At 38.1% G+C, this 20,107-nt stretch overlaps 1 protein-coding gene across 1 annotated transcript in view; it reads left to right on the forward strand.

Annotated features, from left to right (window-relative positions):
* FAT4 (FAT atypical cadherin 4) overlaps positions 1-20,107 on the forward strand; it is a gene marked incomplete at its 5' end in the record, with an annotated part of 151,727 nt that overhangs the window by 76,330 nt on the left and 55,290 nt on the right. The window contains 5 exons of the mRNA XM_067297026.1: positions 3,138-3,269; positions 7,420-7,681; positions 9,840-10,190; positions 14,697-15,619; positions 16,349-16,523. Of these exons, the coding sequence (XP_067153127.1) occupies positions 3,138-3,269; positions 7,420-7,681; positions 9,840-10,190; positions 14,697-15,619; positions 16,349-16,523 (1,843 nt within the window). The remainder of the gene's footprint in view (positions 1-3,137; positions 3,270-7,419; positions 7,682-9,839; positions 10,191-14,696; positions 15,620-16,348; positions 16,524-20,107) is intronic.

Consider the following 20,107-nt stretch of genomic DNA (forward strand, 5'->3'; position numbering starts at 1 on the left):
TAATTTATCTCACAACCCTTCGCCATCTGTATTCCTGGATTCCTACATATTACATTATGCAAGCTTTAGGCAATGCAAAGCTCCTAGCCCCCAAACCCAGAAGCTATCATATATTTTTCATATGATTTTTACAAAGGGTAATCTCTCATCATGAAAATGGGTTCTGGTGGTGAATGTCACCTGCAGCTGAAACATTAGCTGTGCATGGCATATATAGTATTAAGAAATAAGTTGCAGAGCTGCACAGCTGCTGTACCTTGAAACAGTATCTGGTGAAATGTAATACTTTCAATGGAAGAACAGCATGCTTTCCGTGCCAGTTCAAAGGGTGCGACCTGCTTGGCAAGTACAAGCTATAACAGAATCCCTTCATCTGTCATTTCTATTGCATCTCTCCCATTTCTGTGATTAATTGTCACCCTGGTACAGTAGTCACCATGAAAACCAACCTCTCAGGCTGTTTTATTCTTTGAAAATTCATGCCTGGTTATTCAATTGTTGAATTACAGTTTGTGATAGCATAGTTAGTGTTGAGTCAACACTTCCTGTACTGCTGTTGTCAGAGATGTAAATTGGACCATAAAACCTTCTGGGTTAATCTCTCTCATGCCATGAAGTGTTTTATATACCATTTGTGAATGATCAAAGGAATTAAATCAAATTAATTATTGCCTTCTATAGAAGGCCATATAAGTCTTTCAGGCCCCGTATTTGGTCTGTACTTGAACAGTTATCTCTATAATATTAATATAATACTTCCTCTGTTATTAAAGATGCTTCAGTTCTCTTTAATGCTGCAAAAAAGTTCTGGCAGGCTGACAGTAATAATATAACCTTCTGTGGGCATAAATACAGAACACAAACTAAAGTTGAAATCAAGACACAGCTGAGCAGCACATCGCCTGAGCTCTTCATCAGTGAGCTCTGTGTCCAGCCTCCTAAGGAAGGTGAACTAGTAGGTGCACGCTGAATGCACCTAACAGATCAGGCACTTCCCAGTAGCACACAGACATAACGGTCTTGCCCTTCAATACACTATCCCAAAGGCTAGAGTACTGCGCAACCTCACTTCAGTTTCTTTATCTGACTTGGGGAACTCAAAAACTCATTTATTCAAGGCGACTGAGGGTAGCTGAGATCCCCTGATGGAAGGTGTTTAACTGTGTGGAATACTTATTGATCAGAGACCAATATAGCTCCGCTCTCTGAGAAGAAATCCTGTTGAAGGAAAAATGCTTATCCTTAAAGATTTTAAGTTACACAAAGCTGGACAAGTTCTTGTTTTTTACAGAGGAGACTGCTCTGGTCTGTGGAAATGCTAGGTGCCCAGGGAAGAGGGCTGGCCTCCCCATGTAGCACTAGACTAGGTTCTCAGGCAGAAAAGAAGGGTGAATTAGGACCAAAAGAGGCCTAGAGAGGTATACCCTTAGGGTATTTACAAGTCTATAGCAATTTATATTTTCAGAGTCTTAGATGAAAAACCAGTAACTCCACACAACAAATCTGTTCCCATTGCAAAGTCTAGCACTGGTGGAAATGCTGGATTTTGTGAAATAGTTGCCTTCAGAAGGAAGGAAAGGTGGGGGACATCCTTAAATATACATCTCCTATCTATTTGAACCTTCTTTAGAAACTACATCAGAGATGGCAGGTGGCCTTGGCTTAGGAAGTCCACAGAGGATTGTTGGCTCTCAGGCACAGCCACACTGTGCTCACCCTGTCGCACACAGATTTGAGTGAAGAGGAAAGCGTAGTATCTGGGATCAGCTGCAATACCATTCCAGGTTCTGGTAGCATGAAGGGAAACGCACAGCAAGCAAGCCCAGGTGACTTGGTTATTCTGCAGAAAACTAGGCCTTTGTCACTAAAACATTTATCTTCCAGATCCCTGATCAAATACAAATGGTTTGTCAATTGGTGGCCTGTGTGAAAACAGAATGTAGGAAAAACTTGTGGCAGGTGACTAGAAATAGTAGAAATCATAGCCTTCAAATCACCAGAGATGCCTGCATTGATTAAACCCAGAGCAGGCTAACCCATACGTTTTCAACTAAGTACAGGGAAATCCTTTGTAGACAATGGGGTGGGAGGTACTGCAGTATAATTATTATTTTGTCTGTTGACCTAGATACCTACTTTAAGTGGTCTATCTCTTTGCACCTCTTCTTATCCACTCCATCTACCCTCTTCTGTTTCTTGTAGGGCAATAAAGATAGACTTCAGCTACTCAGTTTTCTCTTTAGTGAGTCTTCAGGTTTTGGTGGCCATTTAATATTCCGAGTCCTAAAACAAGTCTTTTTTTTTTTTTCATGATAGATAAAAAACAGCTGTGTCCTCTCTTTCATTCTTTCTTTATTGGAGTATTACGTGTCATACTCAGCAACCAGGGAAAATCAAGCTCTACAGCTTTTTGAATTGGCATCAGCAGGGCTGTGAGAACCAAACAATCTTGTTTATGGGGAACTATGAATAAAAAACTCATCTTTCTGACACTATCATTACTACTTGGAAAAGCATATAGATATGGCACACGAAAAGAATGCTTAAATGTGTGTAGGCAAGGAGAGCAGATGCTAGTGGGTGCACCTAAAGTAACATTTGTGTTTGCAATTAGAAGAGAGGTTTGAGAGAGGGAAAACCAGAATGTTTTTAAATATAAAATGCAGGGGTGTTTTTTCCTCCCTCAGAACTGAGAGTTGCCAATATATAAACATTTCAAAGAGAATTTTACACCACCTCATCTTTATGTCAAGCAGCATTTAATGGTTGAATGATCTCCTGCCCTGGGTCTTGGCAGCTATCCTCCGGGGGCCAACTTTGGGGATTACAATGACAGTCGATCAGTGGATCTTTTCCAATGTAAACTAGACTAGGTCCACTTAAAATCAGTTGCTATCAACAAGTCAAATTAACTTTATTTATGTTAGAGGCTTTCCTATGAGTATTTTATAACAATGTGGAATTTTATTATCCGGAGGGGCTTTTCCTGTTGGTGTTATTTGGGAATGTTCTAATTCATGTGATTAAACATAATTTACCTTATTTCTTTCAAAATTATGTGATTTGTAGCATTCAGGACTAATCAATGTCTAACTCAGAGTGCTCATACCACTGTTTTTGCTTCTTGCTCTACATAGGTGGAAATAATGCTTCAGGATATCAATGACAACCCACCAGTATTCCCCACAGATATGCTTGATCTGACTGTAGAAGAGAATATAGGAGATGGATCTAAAATAATGCAGCTGACAGCCATGGATGCTGATGAGGTAGGAGAATGGCTTAATATTTGAATGACTGTACTTAAAATGCTAATCTGGAAACATATATTTTTTACCTGTTATTTTATTTCTTTAGTAAGACCTTGGACTTGGGAGTCGTTGTAGGATCCAGTTCTTTATATTCATTTGGCCCATTCGCAAAACTATATTTAGCAAGTATCATAGAGTTGCACACAAATGAGACAAAGGCCTTATCAACCGAAGGCTGCTCTCTGGCTTGTATATAATGAGTTAATGTTTTCATAACATCACTTAATGAGCATTTCCACTAATGACAAAAAAATGCCCCCATGTTTTGGTTCTAGATGGTATTATTTTTATCAGTCTCATCGTATACCATACCCACTGACTTGGCAAAGGTCCTAGGCTGGCCAGCTTGCAATAAAGATTTATTAACTCATTCTGTTTAAAACCACAGCTTTAAATCTAACCAGCTTTGAAGCATGGAGATGTTATACTCAAGCCCAATTCAAGGTTTGCAATAAAATTCATGTGAGACAAGCCTTAGAGAACAAAAAAAATTTTGATAATGCCTGCTTACCCTTTCACTAGAACTACTTAATGCTGCTATTATCCTCTCTTGAAAGAAAGTTTTATTTCACCAAAAGAGAGAGGAAAGAAAATAATGCTAAAATATCTGCTCTGTACATGAACCTGTCCAGAGAATATTTTTACCAGCATAGATTCAGTACTGTGAGGACCTTGCAACCAAAGAGCTGTGGAGAATCTAGCAAAAGCCTTCTGAGCAACTGATGTTAAACAGTTGGCCACTTTGTAGTCTTGCAGTCTTGTTGGATGTGTGTCAAGCAAACATATCTGAATATAATTTGATTTATTTGTTTCTTTTGGAATGTAAGTTACTAAAATACTACTTTCATTGTTTCATTCACTTGAACTGATTTTCTGTCAAAGCCTAAAAAGTCAGTATGATTGTGCTAAGAAATGTATGTTGTCATTAAAATATAGGATTACGTTTAAAAACAACAAGCAATCCTGCATTCAAATCACAAGGTAATTCAATCCCATTAGGAGAATTTTATTTCTGGTCTTTTTCATGTTAGCTTAGTTATTCCTCCTGTGATTGTTAATTGATCTTGCTACTACACAGGGAACTATTGAAATGCTCCCAGTAGTGACAAGAATATGTTCTTGTTCTTTCCTTTACTTTCTGGTAGCAGTCTGTCATAGGGACAAAAAGAAGGACTTTGGAAAGGTGTCTATCAATAAGAAAAATTGTAGCTGTGTATCTTAAAATGCTTGTCTTCAGATTAGGAAGAAGTAAATGTTAAACTAAAGCTCTCTGCTGTGATATGGTGATCAGAAATCTAAGATTTTAGCAGTGCATTAGGCTCCAGCCTCTTTTTGACTATGCCTAATACGCAATTAATACGTTACCCATTCTAAAGCCCTCATTTCAATGAGAATTAATTTGTTAATGTATCTGTCAATCTTTTTGTGAAAAGATTACATTTCAATTTGGGTACCAGAACATTTGTAACTCAAACCCTTTATGAAGACCCCAAGATTTTTAGCAACCTGCAGTTGAGAAGCAGTTTAGCTGCCTTTTTTTTTCCTCCCTCTTTGAAGCTTAGGATATAGTGTATGCTTCCCCACACACACACACACACATAATATTCCTGCTGTGTTATGCTTTTCTGGCTTATTTCTTTGCACGTGCAACCCATATATGCAGCTCAGTAAGCTGTGGGTGTCTAAACATGCTCACCTTTCTACACCCCTAGTTGCTTTCAGAATCAAAGTTGTAGCTTCAAGACAAGGGTGAGCGACAGAACCCTTAAACGTCACAGTTGAACTGTGTGCAGGAGTCCCTCTTACAAATATTAATAAATGATAGTGTTTAGGCAGCAGTTTTCAAACACTTTTCTGTTAAAATAAGAACTTCATAGAGATCTGAGAAAAGATGTAAAGACATTCTCTAGGTGTAAAGTGGTACCAAAGGTTTAAGAATTATGAAAAGTTCTAGCACTTTGAGATTTTTTTTTAGTCAACGGTAGATGGGAAATTTCTATCTGTTGCACAGCTTTTTTATTAGGTTTTACATATCTATATTTCTCTTTGCTTCTCAGCTAATTCATGTAAAGATACTAACTCAATTAGACCAGTATCAAGTGTAGTTGCTGTTTTAGCTGTGCTCTATTATGAGAAAGCTGGCTAGTCAAACAAACTATAAAGAATGTGGTCACTTCTGAAATCTTAAATTCTCATCAAATGTTTTTGTTAAGCCACACAATTACAGGAAAACGTGTTACACACACCAGGTACACCTGAACATACAGATTCTATGTACACTGAGCACTGCATGCAGCCGGTCAAGGCTGGGCACCTGTAGAAAGTTGTTTTCTTTTTAAATTTTATTTTATCAGTTAGCTGATTCCTACTCTTTGAACCAACACTCCAGAGAAAAGGTTTGGCACAAGGCACTATCATAAGGTCAGGTAACTAATGTTTTTCTCTCATCTCACCAAACATGAGTTGGCGTTTATCTCAGTTAATTTGTTTTTTTAGGCCCGAGTGTTTCAAGTAGCTATAGTTTCTCTCTGTTTTCTTTGATCTGTTGTCTTCTGCAGAAGTGCCACTCATGTGCTAGCAGTAGGTTTCAGCCGTGAAATCTGAGTTTTGGTCTGGCACCAGGTGCAGGAACAGCACCAGTAGAGAAGGTGGGGGGAAATAGCAAGCCATTACTTGGTCAACAAAATATATAGCCGGGCATAGTCAAGCATGCAGAGTACACCTACATGTATCCAATGTCAGAAGATGCCAAACTTTCGTTTCACTTAAGGGTGTGTTGGGAAAAGAGGGAGGTGAGCCCAGAATCTTGGGTCTGTTCTTCCTTTCCCTTAAAGACCAATGTCCATCTACTAAGATGCAAAATTTATAGCTGCCTTTCTGGGGAAATGTCACCCAAGCCTGGGTTGGGCACTGTAGCCAGCTGGTCACTTCCCCTTGAATCACACTCCTGACTCCATTTTCACACTAGCCAAACCATCCTCAGGAGCTGCCTGAAAACAGAGTTCTGGTAGCTGCCCTTTTTTTGGGAAGAATCAGTACTCAGCAGAGCTAACATCCTGAAGGCTGAGTGATTTTCTTACTACTAATTGATGATACAAACTGCAGCAGGTGAGTTTTCTTAGCATTTGTGATAGGACAGGGCTGAGACAAAATGTGTTGTGTCAATATTTTTTAACTGAAAGTTTCCTTTCTTCCTTTAAATGTTTGTTTTAAACTTTAAAGGCGGGGGGAGAAGAGTTGCTGACTGAGCAATTACTTTTCTTTCATTTTCTTTTCCACCAAAATGCTTAAAATCCAAATGAAACCTTTTTTTTTTTTCCAAGATGTAATGGAATATTTTGTGTCACCCCAGTAGCAAATGTTTTCAACTTGCAGGGGCTGCCAGCATAGCCTAAGAGGTCAGAATTGTCATTTTAGTAACACATGATTTGTCACTTCGAGGCTGTTTATTCCTATGGGTAAATGCATCCTATGCATAAATGGTCTTTTGGGGGGCTGCTGCAAGGCGCGCATCTAAGCGCAACCCCGCGAGTTTCTCCTGAGCTGCGCACCGCAGGTCTCGCCGCTTGCGATGGCTGATGGTGTTGCTGTCTGGCGGCAGGTCTTTCTCCTTCCTTCCCTCCCTCTTCTCCCCATTCTGCATCACCTTCCCTATCTCCAAAGGCAGTGAGCGGAAAGGGCAGAGCTATGCCTGGTGCTAGGATGCTCGTTTAATTTAACCTTCAAATGTAAACCAAGAATAATCACTAATCCCTGTTAAGAGGGAAGATGTTACAGCGAACAGGTTGCTCAGTGAAGCACGCTTGAAATTTAAACAGGTATCAGAGCTTTGTTTTATTGACTGGATGTGATCTTTTTATGAATGCTCTAGCAAAAAATATTCGAATAATCTTGTCATTTCATGTCATAAATGAAAGATCTGTGTGTGAATACATCTTTGTTGGGGGACTGAAGCAGAGACTGGAAGGCAAGAAGGCTGATATTAAAGGAAACCATTCTGAAAATTATTCACCAAGCACCTTTACTGGAACGATTTTTGTCTTACTGGAAATTTTGATGTGGTTTGTCTGGCAAATAACTTGATTTGACCTCTTTTGTTTTTGCTTAGGGAGCCAATGCCCTTGTCACGTATACTATTATCAGTGGTGCGGATGATAGCTTCCACATTGACCCTGAGTCAGGAGACCTGATAGCCACCAAGCGTTTGGACCGAGAGCGCCGTTCCAAATACTCCTTATTGGTTCGTGCTGATGATGGCCTGCAGTCCTCCGACATGCGAATAAACATCACTGTTAGTGATGTTAATGACCATATACCCAAATTCTCCAAACCAGTGTATTCCTTTGACATTCCTGAAGATGCCACGCCAGGTAAATAAGAAATGGTCCTAAAATTGATTGCAATTTTCTTCTTGTTAATCAACAGGAGCTCAAGAGGGAGGGGGTAGCAATCCTATCTGACTTGTGCACTAGACAGCAGCTGTCAAAGGTAATTGTCAGACCATCCGGAGGGACAGAGGGCATCACATCGTGATGGAAGTTTGCTTGCTAGGACATCTGTATCAGTCGTGCTAGCGGGGTGAAATTTCTCTTAAATTTGGAAAGAGAGAAATGGTTGCCACTCAAAAAAAAAAAATCATAACTCCTAGATGGGGAACAGGGATTATGCCTGCATCCTGACGGAAGACTCTCAGTGTTGATACTTGAAAAAAATAGTAAGCAGAAAAGTAGCAGGAGGAACAACTTGCACAATAGAAACAATATACCCTATCATGAAGAAGGTGCCACGGTTATGCTTTTATTGATTTAGAGAACAGTCTTCAATAAATATGAGTTATTATACTTAATTCATTGAGGGTGAGGTCATAAAATTAGTGACAACTGAGCAGCCAATAACCTATACATTGATTCCTTAATAGTATTTCCTACGCACGCTCAAATACTAACCCTAAAATTGTATTTCCTTGATTTATCTTTCACTCCTGTCTCTGTTGTTATTTTACAAGGTTTTTGCATAACATTTAATCTCTAGATAATTAATTCTGCTTCTCAAACCCAGTCACAGACCTCTTGAGTTGCTGTTTTCCTCTTTTTAGAAGTTTGTTTCATATACAAGAGTGTTTTGGTATTTAAAAGTTCAGCCCTTAAGCTAGAAACTACTTAGAATTTTTTTTTTTCAAAAACTGTGCTGTTATGTGTCTCTAGATGAGAAATGAATATTTCTCTAAGTAAAAATTTTTCAGTATTTTATACAGAGTCATAGTAAAGAGGCAGGATCTGCCAGTAGTAGTAACTGAAGTATCTTAAACGCTTGTTCTAAAACATGAATAAACAACAGAGGTCTAAACGGCATGGTAATAGCTTTCAAGCTTTTATTAGAGCATTGACTGATAACCATGGGTGGGGGGGAGAGCTCAGGAGAGCCAAAGTGCCACCATGCCTCCACCTTCTGTTGTCTGTCCCACCCTAGCTGCAGAGACAAAGACAAGGAAGTCTTGCATTAAAATATTATACTGCCGTCTGCTGTGCTTCAGGAATTTGATCCGGAAGCCACCGAGATGTCTGTGTAGCAAGGGGCAGTTTGGTGTTTTTGTTACCAATCCCTAGCTACGCTCTTCTCCCATGTCCGTCAGTGTCCGGAGGCTCTGTCAGTTGTAGCAGGAATAGCTCTGTAACTGGTGAGCGTGAGTCCCTCCCTGCTGGGATGAGGTTCCTCTCTCCAATCACTTATAAATGTAAGATCACAAATGTTTGAGAACTCTGGGTTTAGACCCAAATCAAGGTCAGTTTGCCCTTGGCCGCATACCTATAGATTTGTGCCTTATCCCTGGCTCAGCGGTGATGGATGCAGAGGGAAGAAACAGGCTGATTCTGCACTTGAAGTGAGGCAGCTATGCAGAATGAAACTAATGGTGCAAGTTCACAGGGCACTGAATTTCAGAAAACATTGGAGAATGGATGCCTATAAGTTTGTTTTGTTTTGTTTTGTTTTCTAACCGTAGTTGCCCTGCTAAGGCAGTTTTTTAAAAGTGGAGCTGGGATACTTAGTATGCACTGATGTTTCAGTGTCTGCATTTAAGAAGGAATATATAGAAGGTTTAGGTACTTGTATTTGTTTTGGGGGAGAAAAGAGTCCTTTGAGCAGTAGAAAGAAAACATGTAGTAGTGGGAAGAGGGTTTATATCTAATCTCAACATGTTCACATTTGAAGATAAAATAAATATGCTTGTCCATTTCCTATTTTTTAATAGTCCTTTAAAATAAGCAACATACTGAATACTGTTCCTGTCAGTTTTGAAAAAAACTTTGACATCATAAAATTAAGACAGGAAAAGGATACCTTGTTCAGATGAAGAGAAAATCACTGAAATTCCTGGTGCGATTAAAGTAGTTAGGCATACAATGCCGAGGCTTGAACTTTTACAGGAGGCTGCCTTTTGTTCTGCAGGAACGGTTGGTTATGAGTTCTCTCTAACCATGTCAATGTTGTGCCTTTTGAAATGGCTTATTTTGCTATTTCCCTGTGTAGGTTCTTTAGTGGCAGCCATATTAGCTACTGATGATGACTCTGGGATAAATGGAGAAATCACATACACTGTCAGTGAAGATGATGAAGATGGTATGTTCTTCCTGAACCCAGTTACTGGAGTCTTCAACCTGACTCGCGTGTTGGACTACGAAGTACAGCAGTATTACATACTAACTGTCCGTGCAGAAGATGGAGGAGGACAATTCACTACCATCAGAGTGTACTTCAATATATTAGACATAAATGATAATGCACCAGTATTCAGCATGATCTCATACAGCACGTCTTTGATGGAGAACCTAGCTCCAGGATCTACTATTCTCAACTTCAGTGTTACTGATGCAGATGATGGTATGTGCTTCCTCATATTCTAGATTTCTGATGATAAATAAATACTTCACGTTAGTAACATATTAGAAGACCTAGCACAAAGGGCAAATTAGGGATATCCTTAGGATACTGTCATTTGTTTTAGTCACTCTGTAGACAGAGGTTATTTGCTTCATATTTCTCGTTAGGTCTAAGAAGATGGGTTTCTTCCATGTTTTTATTTGTCATAAATTAAAAATACAATCAAGTAGTGTTTCTTTGATATTGCTGTTGTGGAAACGAGTTGCAAAGCAATATTATACCTAGAGCATGTTACAACAGTTAAGCACCAAGAGACAATTCTTGAGACGTGTTCATGTTGCACATTCAAATTAGACCTAAGTATTCTTCTGTATTTCTTTTTTCTTAAAGTGTATATTTTAAATATAAATAAGAGGCTTCATCTGCAATCATCACAGCACATTTCCTTAAATGTTCTATAATTTTATCATGTTACTGTATCATGAAGAGAATTGTGTCTGACAGGATATTGATAATGGAGGTTAAAAAACTGATTAAAATAGATCATGGGAAAATTTCTCTGTAAAATAAGCTTTAATCTTCAGATTATTTGTAGTATTTAGGAGGTGTTAATGTGTTGGAGCATAAAAGATACAATCTTTATAGCTTAAGTAGTTTGCCATATAGTTTATGTCCAAAAAAGAGTAATTACAGAATATGGCCATAAAATACATTAAAAAAATCATTCTGAACAGTACCACATTTTCTTAGATGTCCACAGACATTGGTCAGGGTGGTTTAATACAAAATAATTCATAAAACTCATACTGACTTTATAGGTGAAGGATATTTTTGTGACATGTTAAGCAAATTTGCCTCCTCTCAATGTGACTGATGTTGGGTCAGCAAAGTCCTTAGAAATTTCTTACCTTGAAATATGTGCTTTAAGTGCAAAGCAGCTATGTGGTTTGAAGAATCCCAGGTTATACACACAAAACAAGTGAGCTGATCGAGATTATTCAGTAAAATGTTTTTTCCTCAGGAAAGCCTGGTTGTCCAAACTCAAACATTTTTTGTGGGAACACTCCAGCACTGCTGGATAGAAATTGTGCAGCTAGTTTTGAGGTCAGACTGAGAAAGTGAGAGAGAAGGGACTCCATGAGATAAGCCAACAAGTTAGCAATTATAACTTAGTGGTATTGGCTATTCTTGCATGGATCTCTCTTTCACCACTTGTGTTAAAAGCTTTTATGTTATATAAACTTGTTATAAATTGGAGAAGGAAGTTGTGCTTGGATTTTGCATATCCCTGATTGTTCCTACAGACTAGTAGATAAATGGGTTTGTATTTAATCTATCTCCTCTCTCCTCTCTTCCTATCTGAATATTCTTAATTTTGTCATGATAGACAGTGGGAAGAAAATAAAGAATGAAAAAAAAACCCCAAACCCTAACAACCAAAAAAAAAAAAGTTTTAAGACATTAGGAATATAATGCTTGATTTCAAATGTCCTAAAGGTAATTTCACTCTAGCCATTATGGGTGTATTTTCCTTTTTTCTTGTGCTTCATACATTAATTTCCATCTGTGTACAGTGGACCTGAACTATTTCATAGCATTAATAGATCACTTTACATTCATCCTACACTCAGTTATGAAGAAAGTGAATGAATATTCAAGGAGCAATGCATTGAAAAGTCAGATATCTTGCCTTTTATGTTTTCTGGCACACTTTTCTAGCAGGCTAGATTTAAAATTTGTGGGGCAGAAACTTCATTCCAAGAACACGCCAGGCTGAGTTCCCCAATAAGACTGTAACTTCAGCAAACGTTACGATCTATGTGTGTGCTCTTTCAAGCCCAAAACTTGTTATCTGTGTGTTTTCTTATATTTATCTAGAGCACAGAAATAACTAGTAGCATAGTCCTCTGTGTGTGGCTCAATACACATGAGTGTAATGTCATTGATGATTTATGTTAAATGATCCAATAGCTTGTAAGAGCTCTGAAAAGACGTTGTTTTATAATGAGATATACCTGTTGTTTTAGGATAAGCACCGATAAAGAGCAAAAAGCACTGTGATAACAGAACAACTCCCATTGTCATTTTTGTTTGACACACCCCGAGGGAAACAATAGTTGTTTATGTCAACTTGAATACCGTTATGTACAGATGAATAGTAAATATCAGCTACAGCTCTCGATTATTTATGGAAGAATAAAGAATTCGGTTTCCTTGAACACTTGCACATTCATTTCAAGGTTCAGATTTTTATTTTTTCCACATAGAATTAATAGAAAAATCCATTTTCCTTCTCAGGGCAAAGCAAGCTCTTGTCTGTTTGTTAATAAGCATAGCAAAATATTTCTTCAGGCAAAAAATTGGGGGATTTCCCAGTTGGACTCTATAGGTATTTACAGAATCGAAAGATTGTGGGATTTTCTTTTTTTGACTCATTATTAAATAAATGAAAACAGAAACAAAACCCTTGAAAGAGCCTCATGAAAATTGGTAGCTCCATCTCTGAGTTCTCACTCAGTTTTACCAGGTTAACCCCTGAGATTAAATAGATCCAAAACTTAGCCAAGAGGAGGAAGCCCCTCCGTTCTCAGTAAGAAAAATCCAGCTCCCAGTCTGGAGAGGGGATGCCTGAGGTGCACGACTCCAGCTTGGCATACTGTGTTTAAAAAACTATCATTCATTCCTTGTCTTCATTAAATGGAAGTCCCAGCTCCACTGATATTTAGGAAAATCTCACACTGCTTCAGCAGAGCCATGATTTAGTCTGTATAAGCATTAGCAGCATTGAGACCTAAGAGAATACATGGCAAGGAATGAAAAGGTCCATGGAAGTTGTTTGCCTCCATCTACCTTTGTCAAAGAAGAAGAAGCAATAAGTTGCAGAGAGAACAAATAGCAAAATACACCACAGAAAACAGTGGGGAAAAAAGAGTATTTGAATATAATATAATAATTTTCTTCTGTAAAATCTAATTCCTCCTCATTTCCAAAGTCAAACAGCAAAATCTTTAATTGCAAAATGTATTTCACTGAAATCAGAAGACTTCCGTCTGCATAATTAATCATTTTAGAATACAACTGAACAGAAATAGAATAGCATTACACTTTCAGTATTTCACTTGATCAAAGTAATGTAGAAACACTAATATATGGCATATAAATATATTAATATCTTTAATTGCATTAAATTATTTTGTCTTTCATATTTGATTCTATTTACTTTATAATTAAGTTCCTACAAGAGAAGAGAGAGGGAAGTGTTCCAATTAGAGTGGCCAGAGGGAGAAAAGCAAGCAGAACTAGTTTCTGAGTCTGAGCATAATAAATAGTAGTGATTAATAAATCGAATACAGAACTAATTTTATTTTCAAAGCAATTCAGTCAGAGGGAAAAGAGGGAGCATCTAAGTGAAATTGGGAAAATGCAAAACAAAGTAATTAGCTACTTAAGCAGACAACTTGGTTTACTTTGCATGAAAAAAGTAAGTTTGAGGGGTAAAGCAGTAGGGAACAGTCTGTTAACCCATTTATCCTAAATCACAGTATTTATGACCCAACATGAAAAAACAAAAATTTCAACATTATTTAAAATGCAAGTAAGGGAAATATATATAAGAGAGAAAATAGTTTTCAATTAGGTGTTTAGAACTAGTTCTGGAATTAAAGTATCAACATATATTTGTTTGCTATAGGGCATATTTAAGGTCATTTCATAGCCTTGTCAGGATTCAGAATTCATTTCCCTTACCAAAATTATAAATCTTTTACTTGACCATAATTGCTAGTTATATTTTGATCACAAGATGAAGGCTGTTCATCTGAGATTTTTGAATACTGTTCCATATACGGTAAGCATACCTCTCCACAGTATTCACTGTTGGCCTGCTCAGTCTGGGCTTGGGAGTTTCTGGTTTGGGGTTTTTTTAATTGGGTGGAAAAATTCTTGAAATCATGACATCAATAATGTTTCTTACCAGAAATGGGGAGAAAGAAGCAAAAGATCTGTTTCATAAGCAGCAGAACTACTGAACGTTGGTTTCTGAAGGATCTGTATCCTTTATCCCTAACCATTGTCTACAGGAAAAACAATATCCTGTGCTCAAGGAATCGCTCCCGCTGAACAAAATACAGAGTTGAGCTCTGTTTGCTTTTCTCTCAGTGGCCGCTCTAATTAATCTCTCTCTCTTTTTCTTTTTTTTCTCTCTCTCCTTCTTTTTCCCTCTCTTTTTCTTTCTTGCTTTTTCTTTCTCGCTCACTTTTTCCTTGCTCTTTTGCTCTCTCTTTACTCTTGTCACTCTTGTCAGAATATAATTATTTCAAAGATTTTTATTCCACTATGAAACCTGATGATATTAGCTAATAGATTCAAAGATTATGAGGAGGAGGCTGAACAGGCAGCATGATTGTGTAATCCCCATTTCTGTAGGAAATCAGACTAGAAACCTTTATATCTAGGTCAGTGGGATTAAGTTACAGTCTCTCTACCTTTTTTCTCCCCCTCCTCCAGGCTCCAACTCGCAGCTGTCCTTCAGCATTGCCTCCGGGGACAGCTTGGGACAGTTCAATATTGACAAGAACGGAGTACTGAGTATCAAACAGCCTTTGGATCGGGAAAGTCAATCTTTCTATAGCCTTGTCGTTCAAGTGCATGACATGGCTGCTCCCCCAGCATCCCGATACACGAGCACGGCTCAAGTTTCAATTATTCTGCTTGACGTGAACGACAGCCCTCCTAGCTTCATCTCTCCAAAGCTGACCTACATTCCAGAAAACACGCCAATAGATACGATTGTATTCAAAGCCCAGGCAACTGATCCAGACAGTGGCCCAAACAGCTACATTGAATACAGTCTGCTTAGGCCTTTGGGAAACAAATTCAGCATTGGCACTATTGATGGTGAAGTAAGACTTATTGGGGAGCTTGACAGAGAAGTAGTGTCTAACTATACATTGACTGTGGTAGCTACAGACAAGGGCCAGCCATCCCTTTCTTCATCTACAGATGTAGTTGTTATAGTCCTTGACATTAATGATAATAACCCTCTCTTTGCACAAAAGCTTTATAAAGTAGAAGTTGGGGAAAATACTTTAACAGGGACGGATTTAATCCAGGTGTTTGCTGCAGATGGAGATGAGGGTACCAATGGGCAGGTCCGCTATGCCATCATCAGTGGAGATCCCAGCAATGAGTTTCGGATTGATTCTGTTACGGGGGTGATAACGGTTGCTAAGCCTTTGGACAGAGAGAAGAAGCCCTCCTATACATTAACTGTTCAGTCATCTGATCGTGGAAGCAGCCCAAGGACTGATACCACTACAGTCAGTATTATTCTGAAGGATGTTAATGATTATATTCCCACGTTTGAACTTTCTCCCTACTCTGTGAATGTCCCTGAGAACTTAGAGATACTTCCAAAAGTTATTCTTCAGGTCAGTACATTCAGAAAATAAATATGTATTTGCTACAGTTATCAGTATATCTTAGTATACGTTATTAATATACGGTATTTTTCCTTCAAAATTAAAAAAGTCTAAGACACAATTTAAAAGTTGTTTTGGGGGCTGTAATCTCATATGCAGTACTTCTTGGTTTCTTTTCCTTTTTTGTTTGTTTTTGTTTTTTGGTTTTTTTTTTACAGAAATTTACATTAGGCTTTTTACATTCCCATTTTATGCATACACTGGGATTTTAAGAGTTTGCTGTATTATCTCAGATTGGTCTCAACTTTCGTGCAACAAATTCCTCAATTTGTGATCATTGGCTAGAGAATGTGAGGGTCTATTACAAATAACGAAAGATCATTACATGAATTCAGAAAGCAGGAGATGCCGTACTTACTTAGATGTCGAGCTGAGCCTATACCAAGTCATCTGTGTTTTTCACTGAGCCTCCAACATAGTCTTTACTGTATTCACGCCTGGGAAGAAGAAGTAATCAACTATTTAATACTTTCAAACAACACTTTTAAGTTCATCACCATTCTGTTAAGTCGTTTTACAATTACAGATAATTTATAATGGATTTTAAGGCATTTGGATTAATTCAGTCCATTAATTTGGATCAATGTCCTGGATTTTCTCTATCCCAGTAAAATTATGAAGACCCTGCACTCATCGGTTATTGATATTTCTTCCCATGTGCTTGGATTGCTTTTGTAGGTTGTAGCAAGGGACGATGATCAAGGCCTGAACAGCAAGCTTACTTATGTTCTCATGGGTGGAAATGAAGAAGGAGCCTTTATTCTCTCAGCCAGTGGAGAGCTCCGCTTGGTGCAGAGTCTGGACCGAGAGACAAAGGAGCAGTATGTTTTACTGATCACAGCTGCTGATTCAGGTAAAGCAAATGTGCTGTCTCTTCAAGTTACATTTTGTTTTTACTTGAAAACATTGCATTCTGAATATAAAAGAAATATTTTTAGATCATTTCAAATTTAGCGCTTAAAGATTGGTACCCAAGTTCTCATCTAGATCTCAGTGGTAAAAGCTAGGCTCACCTGAAGTTGAAGGCATCTTCAGTTTCATGAAATCAGGGTTTTATCCTTAGTAAGATTTAGGTAGGTTGTTTTTTTTCCCACTAATAAGTGGTCCTAACCGGGTCGTGAGAGCCTTATGAACGGCAATACAAAACCAATGTAATGTGCAGACACGTCAAACCAGTGGCTGGAAAACAGCTGAGGGCTACTCAGTTAATCTCATTGAAATGTTACCTCTGAAATGTGATGACAATTAAAATAGCAACATTTTAGTTTTCACCTTTGCTCAACATCCAGTTACATCTGTTTGCTCTAGAATCCCAAATATTTTACAAGTTCTGTAAGTATAAAACACAGATGTGACTGCTTGTTAGGAAGTTTAATTACGCTTTCACTTTAGGTGTCCAAACGTGAGCTTTCCGTTGCAGATTTTGGTATGAATACTAGTAATGAAGACAAATCAGATCATATTCCAGACTGATCTTCAATCCCCCAGAGTCTGATGGGATGTTACTGCAGAATTCAGTCTTATTTTCTAATAATAAAAATAGAAGCAAACCCAACTTGTTGACAAGTTGATACAGTTTTGATTTCTGACATATTGTGTGCAGTATATTATGTCAGTGACAATACATTGCCAGTATTGACTTATATTTTCCTGTTGTAGTAGTGCTCAGGCATTTTACGGTCTGAGCACAGCTGAAGTTGCAGAATGCAGTTTTAGGACTTGACATATCATTTGTCTTGCATTTTGGTGAGAGATACTGTATCCTGCTGTAATTTTTACACTGGCTTTCCATTACTGTGTAACTGCAAAGGGCTCACTTGTGACTTGGTCTTGCTTGGACTCAGATGTCTTTAACGTTCTTGCAGAAGCTTAGGCTGGATACATAAGAGAAAGCAGACACTGGATGTCCAAGTTGGCAGGAATCAGTTAGGAATATACAGAACTTAGCCTTACATACAAATTACACTAAGTCTGAACTGATAAGAGACATGTCATGCAGCAAGCAATTAGGGTCTTTCCCAGAAAAAGGAGGGGAGCAAGAAGTCGGTTTTACTCCTTGACTAGCATTATGTGTAAGCCAAAAGTTTGACAACAGCACAATCTTTTCCTAAACTTAGCTTCCTAAGAAATGTGAAATCTAGGAGAAGGTTTACCCAGCCATAGCAAATAAAAATATTTATTTGTGTTGGGAAACTTCTAAGTTTCAAATAGTCCATGGGAGACTCTAATACATGAAGTGTGCGTGGGGCCTTTGCCTTAAGCGTCTGACAAGAATAGCAGCACATTTCATTAGTGCCTATGTTTAAACATGTAAATATTATGCTGATTAAACATTATTTGAAGCTGCTGTTTTAAATTTGCTGTGTTCTTATAAAGCTAACTCACAAGTTGTTATTCCCTCTTATCAGTGACAAAGGAAACTTGCAAAAGTGTTCAGAAACAGATGTTAATAGTAACTTTAAGCTAAATTTAACTGTTGTACTGTGTTTAAGTTTGCAGTCTGACTAATCTACAGTGATTTGGTACAGTTTTTAACCAACCATATGCATAATATTAGATAATATCTTTTGATTAGACTAGAGACTTATTCTAAATTCATACCATCAAAGGAAACATTTAAAACTATGCTGAAGCATATTCATAATTTATCTAAACTAAAACGTCATAGGAAAATGTCCTGCTCCTGTAGATGTCAATGCCAAAATTTCTCTTCGTTTTGTGGAAGCAAGATATGGACCATAGTCATAATAAATCCTTTAAATACTTTAAATATATTACATACTTAAGAAATTCTAGGGGATCCCTGTTTTGTTTAAATTAGTCATACTGAGTGCTAGCAGTCTAGGTAGTAAAGAAGACTGTGGCATATCATTTGTTTGAGACCTGTTAAAGAATGATGTTTGTCACAGTCATGTGGAACCAAGGGACCAAGTTATGGACTCTGGGATGTGTGTCGAACTGCATCTCAAATTTTATATTACTGTATATTACTTTAACATATGTGGAATGCACATGTACTAATGTAGACTTTAGGCAACTGGAATAGAAAAATGTTACGGGGAAGAGGTCTTTCTAAAAGAGTTGTAGTTTATCAGAAGAATATATTACTTTCTTTAGAAAAGTCAAAAACCTAACAAAAGCTACCAGTGCAGGTGTGTGGCACATACTCCGGGATAACATACTGACCTTTGCTAGTTTGGCATTTGCTTCATGAAACAAGGTAGTTCTGGCTATACCACCAGGATGGCCGTGACACTACGCTGAAATAAGTAAAAAGAGAGTTTTGAATGTTAGGCTTTTGAGCGGCTGACAAACATTTACAAACACAATCCTTACAGGTATATCCAGTTCTTTGCATGCTGTAGCTCTGTTTCTTCTGGTTTTAGCCTGTCTCCAGAAAGAAGGATTTTGCATAGGGATAATTCAGCCACACACGTGCGCACGCACACACACACACACACACATGCCTGATAACACTTCTCTGTTGGAAAGCAGTGCCTGCCAAAATGTTGAAGAAAACAGACTTTCTGAAATCATTCTCATCCTTATTATCTCTGAAAATAAATCAAGGGAAAGGTATTATCCTTTGCACTTTTTTGGCTTTTATTAGCTGTAAAAAAAAGTCTCTCAGATTGCCTTTAGCAGCCCAAGCACCAGTCTTGCCATATATGGTGCACCTTGTTTAGTTTTGTTACTGATAAAAATCACGGTAGATGTCCAGATGCAGTTAACTCTAGAAATGTCTGGGTAGCATATCAAGGGCAAAACTCTGGCTGTCCAGCCCTTTTCCCATTTTCCTCAGAATCTCTGCATCTCAGTTTTTATAGGCTACACACTGACTAATTTAAAACATTAAAGGATAATATCCCGCCCCTAAGGAAGTTATGCCAAGTCTTCCCTTTGTTTCAAGGAAGCAGGCACAATGCAAACTTAGAAGCACCTTAAGGCATAAGGAACTGATGGGTTCTCAACTAGTTTTCTGCTATCTTCCTGATCTCCCTATACATAATCAAGGATGTCTTACTTTTCTCATATTTATTATCACCTCATCAATTTGCAACTGCACTTTTTATAGTCTTCTCCTAGCCTGTTTATGAGGAAATTGATGGAAAAAGAAATATTTTTCATTTTTCATTATTTTTATCTGGCCATGTCAGTCCAACATATAGTCCATTGCCTCAGAAAGCGCTTTGATCTGGGATCTCAGAGAGTTTCCCATCTGCTCTGGAGGAGGGAAGAGACTGATAAAGCGTCTTCTGGCACTTCAATCAGGGTGGCACTTGGTACAGCGATTTGTGGCCGCAGAGGCTTTTTCATGCTTTTTCAGTGAAATGGGATCTTGATTTTCAGCACTGTTTTATCATTGCTCTTCCTTTGCTTTTGCACCTCTGGCCTTCTCCTGCATAGTTTAGGGTCTTAGATTACTTGCATCTCTAA

Source organism: Apteryx mantelli, chromosome 5, assembly GCF_036417845.1.
Source record: "Apteryx mantelli isolate bAptMan1 chromosome 5, bAptMan1.hap1, whole genome shotgun sequence".
In the NCBI taxonomy this organism is placed as follows: Eukaryota; Metazoa; Chordata; class Aves; order Apterygiformes; family Apterygidae; genus Apteryx; species Apteryx mantelli.